This window comes from Macaca fascicularis, chromosome 3, assembly GCF_037993035.2.
Source record: "Macaca fascicularis isolate 582-1 chromosome 3, T2T-MFA8v1.1".
In the NCBI taxonomy this organism is placed as follows: Eukaryota; Metazoa; Chordata; class Mammalia; order Primates; family Cercopithecidae; genus Macaca; species Macaca fascicularis.
The window spans coordinates 92,457,387-92,472,781 of NC_088377.1; the positions used below are offsets into that span (position 1 = coordinate 92,457,387).

Consider the following 15,395-nt stretch of genomic DNA (forward strand, 5'->3'; position numbering starts at 1 on the left):
AAAACAAGTTAAGTTTGTTTTCTGGGCTTAACAAACCACCAGCTTTCAATGCATTTTCTATAAGAACCTCAGCAAAATCTATGGGACACTTGGTTTGAAGTGGCTCAAAAATATGCAAACTTTAAGATTTGACTGCCCTGCTGGATTTCAGACTTGCATGGGGCCCATAGCCCCTTCATTTTGGCTAATTTCTCTCACTTGGAATGGCTATATTGACCCAAATACCTGCACCCCTACCCCTATTGTATCTAGGAAGTAACTAACTTGCTTTTTATTTAACTGGCTCATAGGCAGAAGGGACTTGCCTTGTCTCAGATGAGATGCTGAACTGTGAACTTTTGTGTTAATGCTGAAATGAGTTAAGACTTTGGAGGACTATTGAGAAACCATGATTGGTTTTTGAAATGTGAGGACATGACATTTGGGAGGGGCCAGGAGCAGAATGATATGGTTTGGCTCTGTCCCCACCAAAATCTCATCTTGAATTTTAAACTCCTACAATTCCCACGTGTTGTAGGAGGAATCCAGTGGGAGGTGACTGAACTATGGGGGCGGGTCTTTCCTGCACTATTCTCATGTTAGTGAATGAGTCTCATGAGATCTGATGGCTTTAAAAATGGAAGATTTCTTGCACAAGTTCTCTTTGCCTGCTGCCATCCATGTAAGATGTGACTTGCTCCTCCTTGCCTTCTGCCATGATCGTGAAGCCTCCCCAGCCATGTGGAACTGTAAGTCCAATAAACCTCTTTCTTTTGTAAATTGCCCAGTCTCAGATAGGTCTTTATCAGCAGCATGAAAAGAGACTAATATACAATCTAGTATAAGAACTATACTTTTTTAAATTTTACATAGGATGCTGGTAGAGTAGGATCATTTACAGAAGGATGCATGAATAGATCGAGCCTTGTAAAGACATAAAGAACTCAAAGCCTTCAGAGGTAACTAGCACCAGTAGTGCATTTTTGTTATATTTCACTCTAAATGATAAGTTTGTCTTCAAACTGACGATTAAGAGGTTGTTATTTTGCAATTAATTTAATCATAGTTGGAAAATATTACTTACTTTTCTTTTAATTTCTAGACCTTTTCCACTAATCACAGCATCCGGTTTGATAATAGCAATACTGAATAAGTCCTCTAGAAAAAAATTTAGAAGAAGACAGAATTTCATTTTCTTGGCACAAAGTCTGGATAATGAAGGATCTGGCAATTAGCAATGTAAGTTTCTAACGATCAGTGAATTGTTGCCCATTGATAGCTGCGTATCTTATTATGGCATTTCAACTACCAGAGGGTTCCTACTTAGAATCAAAAGGCAGTTCCTATATTTGCATGCAGGAGAAACATTCACAAGAGTTTTTAATCAAGAGGAAACAAAACTTGAGTAGATAGGCCCTGGCGGTTTGAATGCAATTCCCATGTGTAAGAAGCACACACAGGATCCATCCAGCACAGTACCACCAGTGAGTGAAGTTTTAACTGTGAATCATGCAAGTAAACATCACCAACGGATTCATCTATGAATGTACCGACATTCTTATAATGAACTTTTAGTGTAAGATAACTCATTTGGTTGTGGCTGTTTGCCTCTGCTCCCTCCAGGACATGAAGACATACACCCCGCTACCCCAACGCAGATCATCTAGTGAAGGCGTGAAATTGTTAACTGCAAAGTAAACCAAGAGTATGGGTCATCAAGGAAGAAATTATCATCACACATTTTTGGAAGATGGTAAAGGATGAAGTAGGAAGCTGCTGTCCAGATTAGTAACAGGAGACAGGAATCCATTGTCCTGGGTAACCTCTGAAAGCCTCCAGGCCCAGAACCAAAGGTAAGGCGAGTGAGGAAAAGAGGGTGCTTTTTAATAGCTGAGTCTTGCAAAGCACAAAATCATCATTTATCTGAACAATTCCTCATTAATAAACATGGATTTTGTTACCAGTGTTTAGCTGGAACAAGTGATGCTCTGATGACCACCCATATACAGAAAACCCTTGGATTACTTTGAAGTAAATTTACTTACGAACACTTTCATACAGTGATTCCTCACTAACTTCTGAATCTGAGTCTACTAATGGAATTTCAGGATGCTATGAAAAAGAAATGCAATGCAAAGAGAACACAGTTATGTTTTAAAATGATAGTGAGTGGGTTTTTAGAAATTTTGTGTCTAGTAAATATTTATAATTTACTAAATAGAAAGTAAAGTGGAAGAGTTCCTGAACTTATCTGACATTACTGTCTCCAGCTTTCCACTGAAATAAAACAAGGGATGTTTTCAAATGGAAGGGGCAGGAATAATGCATATGTGCAGTATGAAAAGGGTAGCAAACCTTAAATTTTTTTATTTTTTATTTATTTATTTTTTGAGTAGGAGGCTTGCTCTGTCGCCCAAGCTGGAGTACAGTGGTGCTATTTTGGCTCACTGCAATCTCTGCCTCCTGGGTTCAAGAAATTCTCCTGCCTCAGTCTCCCAAATAGCTGTGGTTACAGGCACCCGCCACCATGCCGGGCTAATTTTTGTATTTTTAGTAGAGACGGGGTTTCACCATGTTGGCCAGGCTGGTCTCGATCTCCTGACCTCAAGTGATCCACCCACCTCGGCCTCCCAAAGTGCTGGGATTCTAGGCGTGAGCTACCGCACCCAGCCAAACCTTAAAATTTAATAAGAGCATGGGAGATAAAATAAGAACAAATCAGAAATTAATAAATAAGAAAACTGTAAACATATGATTATCATGTTAATGATCAAAGGAGCATTTGATAAGTGTGAAGATCTATTCTTGACCATTACTATCAGCAAATTTGGAACAAAAGGATATTTCCTTAACTTAAACAAAATCTTTCTAAACCAATAATCAATATCCTATTAAAGAGCAAAATACCAGAAGGACACAGGTTCCTAACTTACAGGGAAGCCATGAATATGCTTCTATGATTCTGTGAACTATCTGAAAGGTTTCATTTATATATATATATATAAATATATATACACATGCATTGCCAAAATGCTTCCCAGAAAGGTTGCACCATTTACACACCTAGATAGTTACAAAATTAGGTTAAATAATTTAGGAAAACATCAAATAAAAGGTAATATACTTTTTAAAAATTAAAAGACATAAAGTACTCAAAGTCTTTAGAGGTACCTAGCACCAGTAGTGCATTTTGTTCTATTTCACTCTAAATGATAAGCTTGTCTTCAAACTGTTGTTAATCCAAAGTATTACCTGAGGTCGAGCCATTTCACCTGCTGCAATTTTTCTCTCCTCATTGATCAAATTAATAACTTTTTTATTAACAAGTGGTGCATTTGCACCCTGAATCTTTGCGATAATTTTGCCATTCTATAAGGGAAATGAAAACAAGAGGGGAACTTTCATTGCAGAACACATCAAGAATTAACACTTAAACTAGACTAAGTCATCCCTCCCTTCTACCCTGGTCTCATCCTCATGAATCCTCTTTGAGCTATGGTAATTAACCATTTTATAGTAAGGTCTTAATAATGTGAATGTTCTTGAGTTGGTAAACTCAGCTCTTTGAGTTCTACCTCCAATTTGCATGTCCTCCAGCACCTTGCAGCAAATCATCCCCCTGCAGGAGCTCTCACCTGATGCAATCTTTCCTGAGGCATCCTTGCTTTAAAGTTGAACAATTCTGGATAGGCCTCCCAATGACATCCTCCCTAGTTATTTCTGACACCATGCCCCTTACACTCACTTTTCAACACCTGTTTACTAAGCATCTGTTTACTGGTGCTGTACCAGGCATAATGGTATAAAATAATAGATCTGGTACCTGACCTAATTAGATTAAAAAAATTTAAAAAGCCCTAGTAAACACAAGCACGTGAAACAGCAACTTTAGTAGGTGCCACCAAGAGTGGTGCAAAGCCCTTGGAGCACCTATAAGGATGGATTTTGGTCAAAGAGATCAGGGAAGGTACTTCTCAATGTCAGGAAGTGATTCTTGGTTTAAAATATGAAAGATGGGTAAAAGCTAATTGGACAAAAAGGAGAAGGAAGAGCAAAAGGAATAACAGATATAAGGGTTCTAAAGCTGGAAGGAAAGATGGCAAGTGACGAGGCCAGGTGACGAAGTGAGGGGGAGCCTGGTGTGAGTTGAAACCCAGCACCCAGGGGAAGCCACACTGTGCACAGTGTGGTGGGCCAGAGATTCAGTCTTCATCCTAAGTGCAGTCAGAATGTTTAAGCAGAGGCCATGGCCACTATTAAAATTGTTTGCAAAAATTATTTCACCTACTGTGTGGAAAAAAAAATGCTGGGGGGTGCAAAAGAAAATATTTGCAGACAAGTTAGGAATCACGCTAGAGGTGGAGGTGGAGAAATGATGGTAGTGGAGATGGAAAGGATGGAAATAGGTAGATGAGTGTGACAGAAACTTGGGCAGTAAAATTGACAGGTCCAAGGTATGACTTGGATAGAATGTGATGTAAAGAGATGTCACCAAGGCGACTCTTCTGTTTCTCACTTGAAAACTGGATAAATTAGAAATTATCATGTTACATGCCAAATTCTGAGACAATAGAAGAGAACTGTGTTTTGTGGGGAGGAAGATCTGATATTGAATGAGTTTGCTATGAGATGCTTTTTGAGAAAGCCAATAGGAGATGCCAAGACACCAACTGGAAAGGTGAGTGGAAAGCATAGGATTCAGTTGAAGATGTAAATGTGATTTATTGATATACATATGGTGATGACTGAAACTGTGTGTAGACAAAATTTTCAAAGGAGAGTGTATTGCCTGATAAAGTCAATATTTAATCATGGAATAAAGAAGGGTGAATTTCTCAAAGGGACAGAGGGAAGTGGCATCCAGGAAGGTGAAAGGAAAACCAAGTCACATAAGCCAAAAGAAGCAAATATTTTAAAAAGGAGAGCATGGTCACCATATTCAATCCATTTAAGAGGTACAAATGATGACTACCTAACAATATCCATTGTACTTAGCACAGGCTGATTCTTGAATACATTAGCAACAGCAATTTTGATGGAATTATCAGAACTCAGGTCAAATGGATTAAGGAGTTAATGGGATGGAAAGAAAATAAGTAAAATTAAATATGAAAAGTCTTCTGACCAATTTAGCTATGAGGTGAAGACAAGAAAATGGTGAAGGCTAGAGAGGGATATGCTATCAGAAAGAAGTATTATATATTTTTTAAATTGAAAAGACTTAATCATATTCAAAAGCCAATGAGAAGGATCCAGTTGAATAAGGTTTAAATGAAATCTGAAACTCTAGTTACCCTTTCCAACTAAAAAGTATCTTTCAACAATTCTGTGAACTATCTAATATCTCTTGAGGAAGCCTTCTGCTGAGACTAGCTGGAATGAATCTGTTGTCAGCTAAAAATGCTGAGCCGTACAAAGGCCTCATATCTGATGAGGGAATATCTGAATAAAATGAGCATTGGGCTTGATGGTGTTTTTGTGATTACAGAATTCTATTCTTAAATTAATGATTATGAATGTGGAGCAATGGGCAGTCTGAGACATGATTGCAGAAGTGATTGGATGAAGTTTATTGGAAGAAAAGTTTTTTAACAGCCAGGAGGACAAGAATTGAAAGGCCAGGTTATTGGGTGGGTTGTCAACGTGGATACTAAAGTCCTCAAGGTGATGGCAGGACTCAGGCTTGAGAGTAGACTTTGAACCACATGCCAAAGACTTCAGTCATCAATAGACCTGATTTGAAGGTCAGCAAATGACAAGAGTGAGATAGGGGAACAGGAGATTTAGTCATGTGAAACAGACCTCTAGTAATAACAAAGAAAAGAAGGTTATTGAAGAACTAAGAAGTAAGGGAAATACCAACTCTATTCCACATTTTGAAATAAACAATTATCACTTCTGGGCTGTGGAGAGAGTGTCCAAAGGAAGAAGGTAGAATTAAGGCAAGCCAAGGAAGAAAGACAAAAGCTCAGAGCCATGGTCAAAAATCTTAGGAAGTCATTTTAATTCCAGATGTCAGAGAGTGGAAAGGTTTGGGAGGCAGGGGAAGAGTTGGAGAACTGGGTGTGACAAAGAAGCATTAGAAGGATGGATGAAACATGGCTACAAAGGAGGGTGGACTTAAACTCTGGGCACTGATTGCAGGGATTAGAGAACACGGATTGGATGATCCACTTAAGGAGAGTGGGGCTGGGTCTACTGGTCAGACTGGACTAGCTGTCGGGGTGATGGCCCGATTAGTCTGTTTTGCATTGTTATCAAGGAGTACATGAACCTGGGAACTTTGTAAAAACAAATTTATTTGGCTCAAACTTTTGCAGACTGTACAAACATGGCACCAGCATCTGCTTCTGGTAAGGCCTCAGGAAGCTTGTTCTCATGGAGGAAGGGAAAAGGAGACAGCATGTCACATGGAGACAGAGGGAGCAAGAGAAAGGTGAGACAGTGCCAAGCTCTTTAAATAATCAGCTCCTGCATGAACTAATAGAGGGAGAACTCACTCATTACTGCAGGGAGGGCACCAAGTCATTTATGAGGCGTCCGCCCCAATGAGCCAAACACCTCCCACTAGGCCCCACCTCCAACGTTGGAGGTCATATTTCTGCATGAGATTTGGAGGAAACAAATACCCAAACTATATTATCAACTATCCCAGAGCTCCAGACTCTACAATGTGACCCACCTGCTCAATCTTTTCTCCTCAGTCCCATGCTCCTACCCACTACATGGAGCTAAAGCCTCCTCATTGTTCCATGAGCCCCCGAAACCCATTCTGCCTCTGTGTTGTTATTCATTCTGGTCCCCTCATGAGTGTAATGACATCTAGTTTAGGAGTCAGCAAACCTCGGCCCAGTCCAGAGACTGTATTTTAATCATGCTGAAAATATTCACTCTCTGGCCCTTTACAAAAAAACAAAACAAAACAGACAACAACAAAAACAACGTTGGCTCACCCCTCACCTAAATCATTGAATTCTAAACATCCAATTTAGAGGAGATCTACAATGCATTTTTTACCATTCAATGCATTTTTTTTATCTTTAACCCAGCAATTCAACTCTTTGAAAGGGTTACAAGAGTATTGTTTAATAGCAGAAAAAAGCTATATCCAAGATGTGTTTTTTAATGAGTATTTCTAATATCAAAAATAAATATGCCACAGTGGAGGAACAGTCCAAGTCCTATCTATCTCCTCCGTGAAGGCTTTCTTCTGTCCCAATTCTCGAACTCTGGAGCAGCTATACTCCGTGTCACACAATTTAGCACTAACTGTACACTCTGCTTTTAGAAAATAGCACTTTTTATATCTTTCTAATTATTCATTTATATTTTATACTTATTTTATTATTACTTATTTTTAAAAATAGAGCTGTGGTCTCCCTATGTTGGCCAGGTTGATCTTGAATTCCTGGCCTCAAGCAATCCTCCCACCTCAGCATCCCAAAGTGCTGAGATTACACGTGTTAGCCACTATGCCTGGCCCCTGTCTGATTATTAAAGTTGTGTATTCCTCACAGAATATGTGGACAATATAGAATAGTATGAATAATAAAACTCAAATTAGTCACCTGTTCCTCACACAGAGAAGACTATGATAACATTTTGGTGAATCCACTTGCTTTCTTCTTTGTAAATATAGAGATAAGAGTAATATGTATTACAAAAGACTGATATACAGATGCTCCCTTGTATGGATATGCATGAATGTTTATAACCAATTCTCTGCTGCTAGGTATCTAAGAAATTTCCAAGTTGTTACTCCTGTAAATAATTTATTGTGCAAATCTCCAATCATTTCCTTAGTAAAGGTAAACACCATATTACTTTTCCTTTCCCTGATCAACCCAGTGTGTCATCATCTAATCCCTTCAATCCATTATAAGCTCCTAGCAGCCAAATTACAAAATTTATAAATAGTCAAGAAAAGATAAGGCAAACATTGTATAATTACTGTCATTGGCAAACAATTTCATGGTAATTTTACAATGTTACTTGTTCTTAACTGCAAACTGGAATCTGATAATGCAATTGAGAAAGTCAATATACTTACAACACTAAAGAGAAAAACAGGTTCACATTTATCTCTAAATGGCTGCAAAGTCACAATGTTGTCAGCTTCTGCCTGAAAAAGTAAATATTTCATATAACAATAAATAAAACTATATTCAAGTAATTTGATACACTATGTTGAAACAATGCAGAGATACATATAATTTTTATGTTTACTGCAACATTGTGTATGCCCTAGTGGTTTTAGGGATCAAACTGCACATACTGGCGATTCAAGCCCTACATCATTTGGCCTTAAGCTTTCCTCACCATTTCCCTTTACATTAACCAACCTTTAGCCAAACTTATTTACTCATCTTTTCCTCCCTGGTCCTGCCCTTCTTTTACTGTCCCTGTTCAGCTATCCTTCCTCCAATTCTGTCTCACATCCTTTTGCTGTAAATCATCTCTTGTTCTGCACAACATGTTACTGTCCCTCTCCCAAGGCAGCTATGTCCCTTTCAATATTCTGCTACAGGCACCTGTGGGCCTGCTGCACCTGCTCTGTTAGAAGGAGAGTTGTGTGCACAGATAGAGTATGTTTCCTATCCACGTTTGTATCTCATCTCCCTCTGTCAGTCATAGGGTCATACATTAAAAGAGGCTTACTAAACATTCCTTGAATAAATTAGTAGTCAACTTTTAAAGATTTTGAATTTTATGTCTGTAATCTTCTAAATATTTTCTCATAAATTTCAAGTTGTTCCAAATTAATTATGAACAACTATGCATTCAATAATAGTGTCTTCTTCCATATTAATGTAGTATCCATTGGTCCAGCTGCCAGAATGAGATCTTTTGGTAGGGTCTTCTGTAAGAGTTGGTGTCTTAGTCAGTTTGAATTACAATAGCAAATTGCTGTTGACTGGGTGGCTGAAAAACAAACATTTATTTCTCATAGTTCTGGAGGCTGAAAGTCCCAGATTAGGGTGCCAACACAGTCTGGGTGCCAGAAGTGAAGGCCTTCTTCTCCATTAATGTCCTCACCTGGAAGAAATCACATGTCTCTTCCCTTATTTAAATAAAGGCTTTGATCTTATTCTAATTACCTTCTAAAGTCCCCATCTCCAAATATCATCACATTGGGGATTATGATTTTAATATATGAAATTTGATAGCAAACATTCAGTTTGTAGCAGTTGGTTTTTGTAATCTAAGGCAATGCTTTTCAAAGTGGGATTTTCATTGTGTTTAGTGCAATGCCATAAACCTTGACTAACACCTTGGGATCCAGACAAAGTGCTACTAGGGATGTTGGAAGTGCTCCTGAAAAGCTGAGAAAAATCATGACATTACAAGAAAAAGCTAACTTGCCTGATAGGTACCCTAAATTGAGGTCTGCAGCTGCGGTTGCACACCATTTCAAGATAAAAGAATCCAGTCTAAGAGTAATTGTTTTTTTCTTTTAAAAGAAGTTCATGAAGCCATCGCTGCAGCTATGTCAGTAGGCATATAAATCTTGCACTTTTTTTGAAATATCTTTTTATCTTACATTGAAAATGCAGCTTTTATGCAGGGGCAGGATTACTATAAGACAGGCATGCATATAGACTCTAATACGATTCCAAAAAAAGCAAAGTCATCATATGGCAACTTAAAGCAAAAGGAAGTGAAGGACCTAAAGATGGAGAATTTAATGCCTGCAAAGGATGGTTTGATAATTTTTGAAAAGGCTAAAAAATATTAACATATCAGGAGAAGCAGTTGCTGCTGACCAAGAGACAGCAGAAAAGCTTCCAGATGCCTTTGAGAAAATAATTAAGAGGAAAAGATGTCTACCCGAACAGGTTTTTAATGCAGGTGAAAGTGCCCTAAACTTGGGTTTTGGTGGGGGGAGGGGAATGCCACAAAGGTCGTTATTTAGTAAGGAAGAGAAGTGAGCACCAAGACTTAAGGAAGAAGAGATAGGCTAACTCAACTGTTTTATGCAGTCGCAGTCGGGTTTATGATCAGGGCTGTCTTTCTCAATAAAACTGCTAACCCCCAATCCTTGAAGAGAAAAGATAACACCAGCTGCCAGTCTTTCAGTTGTACAACAGAAATCCTGGACAATGAGAATCTTTTTTTCTGGATTGGTTCCATCAATGATTTGTCCATGGTGTCAGGAAGTACCATGCCAGTGAGAGACTGTTTTTAAAGTTCTTTGATTTTGGACAATGCCCCTGGTCACCAAGAATCCCATGAGGTCAACACCAATGGTGTCAAAATGGTCTGCTCGCCCCCAAACACAACATCTATAATTCAGCCTCTAGATCAGGGGCTCATAAGGACCTGGAAGGCTCATTACACGTGGTCCTCTATGGAAAAAAATGTCAGTGCTATGGAAGAGAACCCTGATAGAACATCATGAAAGTCTGGAAGAATTGCACCATTGAAGATACCATCATTGTTACAGAAAAACTTGCAAAATCTACCAAGGACAAATTAATAAATTCCTGCTGGAGAAAATTGTGTCCAGATGTTGTGCATGACTTCATGGGATTTATGACAGAGCCAATTAAGGAAGTCATAAAAGAGATTGTGTATATGGCAAAAAGGTGGGGGGTGAAAGGTTTCAAGATATGGATGTTGGAGAAATCCAAGAGCTGAGAGACACCACACCAGAGGAATTAACAGAAGACAAATTGATAGAGATGAGTGCCTCTAAACCAGTGCCAGATGATGAGGGAGAAGATGTAGAAGAGCCAGTGCCAGAAAACAAACGGACACTAGAACATCTGGCAGAAGAATTTCAGTTATTCGAGACTGCTTTTGACTTCATTTATGACATGGACCCTTTGATGATATGGGCACTGAAACCAAAGCAAATGGTGGAAGAAGGATTGGTACCATATAGAAACATTTTTAGAGAAATGAAAAAGCAAAAACGTCAGACAGAAATTACCATGTATTTTCATAAAATTACATCCACTATGCCTGCTTCTTCTGCCTCCCCTTCCACTTCCTCCACCTTTTCTGCTTCTGCCACCCCTGAGACATCAAGACCAACTCCTCTTCCTTCTTCTGCTCCTCAGCCTACTCAATGTTAAGATGATGAGGATGAAGACTTTTATGGCAATCCACTTCCACTTAAGGCATAGTAAATATATTTGGTTTTCCTTATAATTTTCTTAATACTATTTTCTTTTCTCTAGCTTACTTTATTGTAAGGATATAGTATATAGTACACATAACATACAGAATATATGTTAATCGACTGTTTATGTTACCCATAAGGTTTCCAGTGAACAGTAGGTTATTAGTAGTTAAGTTTCGGTGGAGTCAAAAGTCATACATGAATTTTTTACTTCACAGGGGGGTTAGCACCCCTAACTCCAGCATTGCTGAGGGTCAACTGTATTTAGAAGTAATTCAGGTATTACAATTACAATGTTTATATTATAATACATAAGTTATTAAGGATTAAGTAATTTAATAGTAATATAGTAACTATAATAAACACCATTTACTAAATTTTTATATGCCTATATATATATACACACACAAAATATTTAATGTTCCTCTTTTAAAAAGGCACACAGTAGAAAAAAATTGTATACTGACCATTAAGCTCAGGATAATTTTAATAGGTAATCAACCTTATACATTTTAATTTTGGACCTACATGTTCAAGTTCAGAGTGTCTCTCTTCCTTGATTAACAGCAGAAAACAATACGTCCAGCAGAGGGCATCCCTCCATTACTGCTCACAATGGAGGTTTGGAGATACAATTTTCTTGCACCTTTATGGGCAGGTCACCAGAATCCAGAACCCCTAGTCTAGGTGAATGTCTACTCCTACCACTTTTGAACAAAGTTTCCTAATGCCAACTGCCAGGATTCGCAGGAATTTCCTGATCCTCAATTTCCTGTGATCTATCTGTCAGCTGTTAGACACCTGTGACACTGTCTTTTAACGTCTATCAACCCCTTTCCAACTGCATGTGGCAATCTCCTTTAGGCCCTATTCTCTGCTCTTCTAACTTGATTTTTCTTTCTTGTGAAGAATCGAGTCTGGAATAACTTCCTAGCTCCTTTCTGGTGGTTCTGATTCTTCAGAGTGAAACAGGTTGTTACAGAATCTTGTCTTTAAAAAAACTACAATGACAAGAGAATGAAACAACAAGCCACAGACTGGGATAAACTATTTGCAAAAGTAATAACTGATAAAGGACTGTTATTCAAAATACACAGAATGCTTGAAACTCAACAATAAGAGAACAAACAACCCAATTAAAAAATAAGCCAAAGTCCTTAGCAGACACCTCCTCAAAGAAGACATACAGATGGCAAATAAGTGTATATAAAGATGCTCCACATCACATAATCTTGGGAAATGCAAACTAAAACTATAATGTGATTCTACTACACACCTATTAGGATGACCAAAATCCAGAGAATGGCTGCTGGTGAGGATGTGGAGCAACAGGAACTCTCATTCATTGTTGGTAAGAATGCAAAATGGTACAGCTGCTTAGGAAGAAGATTTGGTGGTTTCTTACAAAATAAAACATATCATTACCACATGATCCAGCAATCTTGCTCCTGGGTATTTACCCAAATGAGTTGAAAGTGTATGTTCATGCAAAAACCTAAGCATGGCTGTTTGTAGCAGCCTTTTCCTAACTGCTGAAAGTTAGAAGCAACCAAGATGTTCTTCAGCAGGTGAATGGATAAGTAAACCCTGGCACATCCAGATAATGAAGTACTATTTGACGCTAAAAAGAAATGAACTGTCAAATCATTAAAATACATGGAGCATATCACTAAGTAAAAGAAGCCAATCTGAAAAGGCTCTACACTATGTGATTCTAACTATATGACATTCTGGAAAAGGCAAAACTATGGAGGTAGTCAAAAGATTGGTGATTGCCAGAGGTTATGGGATAGCGAGAGATGAACAGATTACAGAGGATTTTGCAGGGAATGAAACTATACTATATGATGCCATAATATAATAAGTACTTGTCATTATACATTTGTTAAAGTCCCTAAACTATACAACACCAAGAATGAACTTTAATGTAGACTATGGATTTTGGTAAATAATGATGTGCCAGTGTAGGCTCATCCGTTGTAACAATGTACCACTCTGATACGGGATTGATGGTGGAAAAGGCTATGAGAGTGTGGGGATAGGGGATATATGAGAACTCTTTACTGTCTGGTAAATTTTGCTATGAGCCTAAAACTGCTCTAAAAATAACATCTATGTAAAGACTTTTTCTTTTTTTAATTAAAGGAACGAAAACCTTACAAAGTCCTTATTTCAGAAGACAAAAAAAAAGTCAATTCCTTCACCAGAACAACAGGATTTAACTACTGTAGACAGCCACTTACTTTCTTGAATAGAAAAATAATAAGAGGTGAGTGTCTAGGCTTTAAACTGCTTATTCATCATCTTGAACTAAGGAAAATAAGTCCTATGGAAAATGCATTTAAAGAAGGGGATGGATAGTGAAATACAAGGTCAGTAGGCAAACCCATTCCAATGTTTGGGTTGAAAGCGGGGCCATGAAAGACCTGTAACTGGGAGAACATGAGTGGGTTGTGGTTGCATGTCTGCATTAGGGACTATGTATTTCAGAGATAAGGAGTAAAGATCTGTTATCATCTGTTACCTGCTCCTGTATCTTAAGCCTAGTTGGTTTGGGTGCTTTTCTATATAATATAAATATATTATGTAAGCCACACATATAAATTCTCTAGTAGCCACATTTAAAAACAAAAAAAGGTGAAAATAATGTGATAATAAATTTTACTTAACCCGATACATCCAAAAGATTATCATTTCAACATGTAATCAATGTATAAAATTACTAATGGCATATTTCACTTTCTTTTTCCATATTAAATCTTTAAAATTTAATGAGTCTCTTACACTTAAGAACACATCTTAATTCATATGCTAAATGTTAATCAGAAATAATTAATCTTTAATTAGCTTTAATAAAATTTACAGTTAAATAGTAGATCCACATACTCAAGTTATCCCAGATTTTAAAGGTTTTACAATAACTCAATTGAGTGTCAGTTTTAAAATTCAGATTTAAATCATTAAAATTAAAAATTCAGTTCCTCAGTTGGACCAGCTACATTTCAAGAGCTCCATAGTCACTTATGCCTAGTAGCTACCATGTTGGACCACAAAATCCTAATTAGTTGATCATTTTATGTGAATACATTGAATAAACGGTACGATTAAGTAAAATGTGTTTGGCTATAATATTTCAATCCCTTATTGCAAGTAGGTAGCAAATAAATGAGGAAGAATATCATTGCTGCTGGAAAATATGGTAACTGGGTTAATGCCAGAGCATTACTCAGTGATACCTAGTAAACAGCTTTTGCAGCCCTTATTCTAAAGGACACACACTGAACATGTGGTCAGGTGAAAGGAAACAGAACAATAGACATATCCATTATTACCCTTTTCTAACTTTCACAGTCATGGTAAATAGCCTTAATGTTATAAGAATGGGATAAAAATCATGTTCATTCTCAGATCTAGTAGAATTAAATATATAGTAAAACTGCCAAGTAAAGACTATTTTGAAGAAATGACAAGTTGTTTAAATTAAGACAATACTTAAAAGTATTAGAGGATACTTAAACACTTAATATAACGTGAAAATAGTGGTTTAATTAAAACAAAATTCTTACAACAGCAAAATGCAGAATTTCATCTTCGTTCAGCTCGTTTTTCAATTTTCTGAATAAAGGTTGCATTGCTTTGCAAGGTCCACACCAGGCTTGGTAAACATCAATCACTAGAAGATGATGATATTTATGAAATAACTAAGTCTACCAATCTAGGATAGCAGTTATCCCAATTTGGAGCCACGCCAGGGCAAAGGCACTGCAGGATTTCTTGATCAAAGTGGGGAGTGGCACTCTAGAGGGGCAGGGTGCCAGGAGGTGCCCTAGGTCAAACCCCAGGTGGCCAGACAACCGGGGAGCCCTTATACCTGTTAAGCCTTTGTTCTGCAGCATCTCATCCCACAGGCTTTGATTATTGATGACTGCCTGCAAAGAGGAAGGCACTGTAAAGGGTATTCAAGCACCAGTGCACCAGATAAAGAATTGTTGATATGTCAGACCCACCTGTAACTGGACTTCTCGTTTTTTGCTTGCCATTTATCTACTATCATAGGAAAAAGAAAGAAAAATTTTTAAGTCAGAAATTTAAATAATATCTTCTTAATGCATGCGAATAACATCTTTTAAAACAATTTTTATTTTTAACTTTTGAGGGGACATAGTAAGTGTATATATTTATGTATCTCTGTATTTACGTACTTAAATATTTGTGTATTTAAATCTGAGATATTTTGGTATAGGTATGCAATGCATAATAATCACATCAGGGTAAATGGGGTAACCATCTC

General features: G+C 37.6%; 1 protein-coding gene across 1 annotated transcript in view; it reads right to left on the bottom strand.

Moving 5' to 3' along the window:
* The window catches only part of NME8 (NME/NM23 family member 8), a 48,533-nt gene extending 33,381 nt beyond the window's left edge, over positions 1–15,152 (bottom strand). The window contains exons 1-7 of the mRNA XM_045389018.2: positions 15,112–15,152; positions 14,976–15,033; positions 14,671–14,777; positions 8,030–8,101; positions 3,232–3,348; positions 2,025–2,091; positions 1,064–1,137 (exon numbers count right to left, since the gene is read on the bottom strand). Coding sequence (XP_045244953.1) covers positions 1,064–1,137; positions 2,025–2,091; positions 3,232–3,348; positions 8,030–8,101; positions 14,671–14,777; positions 14,976–15,033; positions 15,112–15,144 — 528 coding nt within the window. The 5' untranslated portion in view covers positions 15,145–15,152. The remainder of the gene's footprint in view (positions 1–1,063; positions 1,138–2,024; positions 2,092–3,231; positions 3,349–8,029; positions 8,102–14,670; positions 14,778–14,975; positions 15,034–15,111) is intronic.
* Positions 15,153–15,395: the final 243 nt, after the last annotated feature.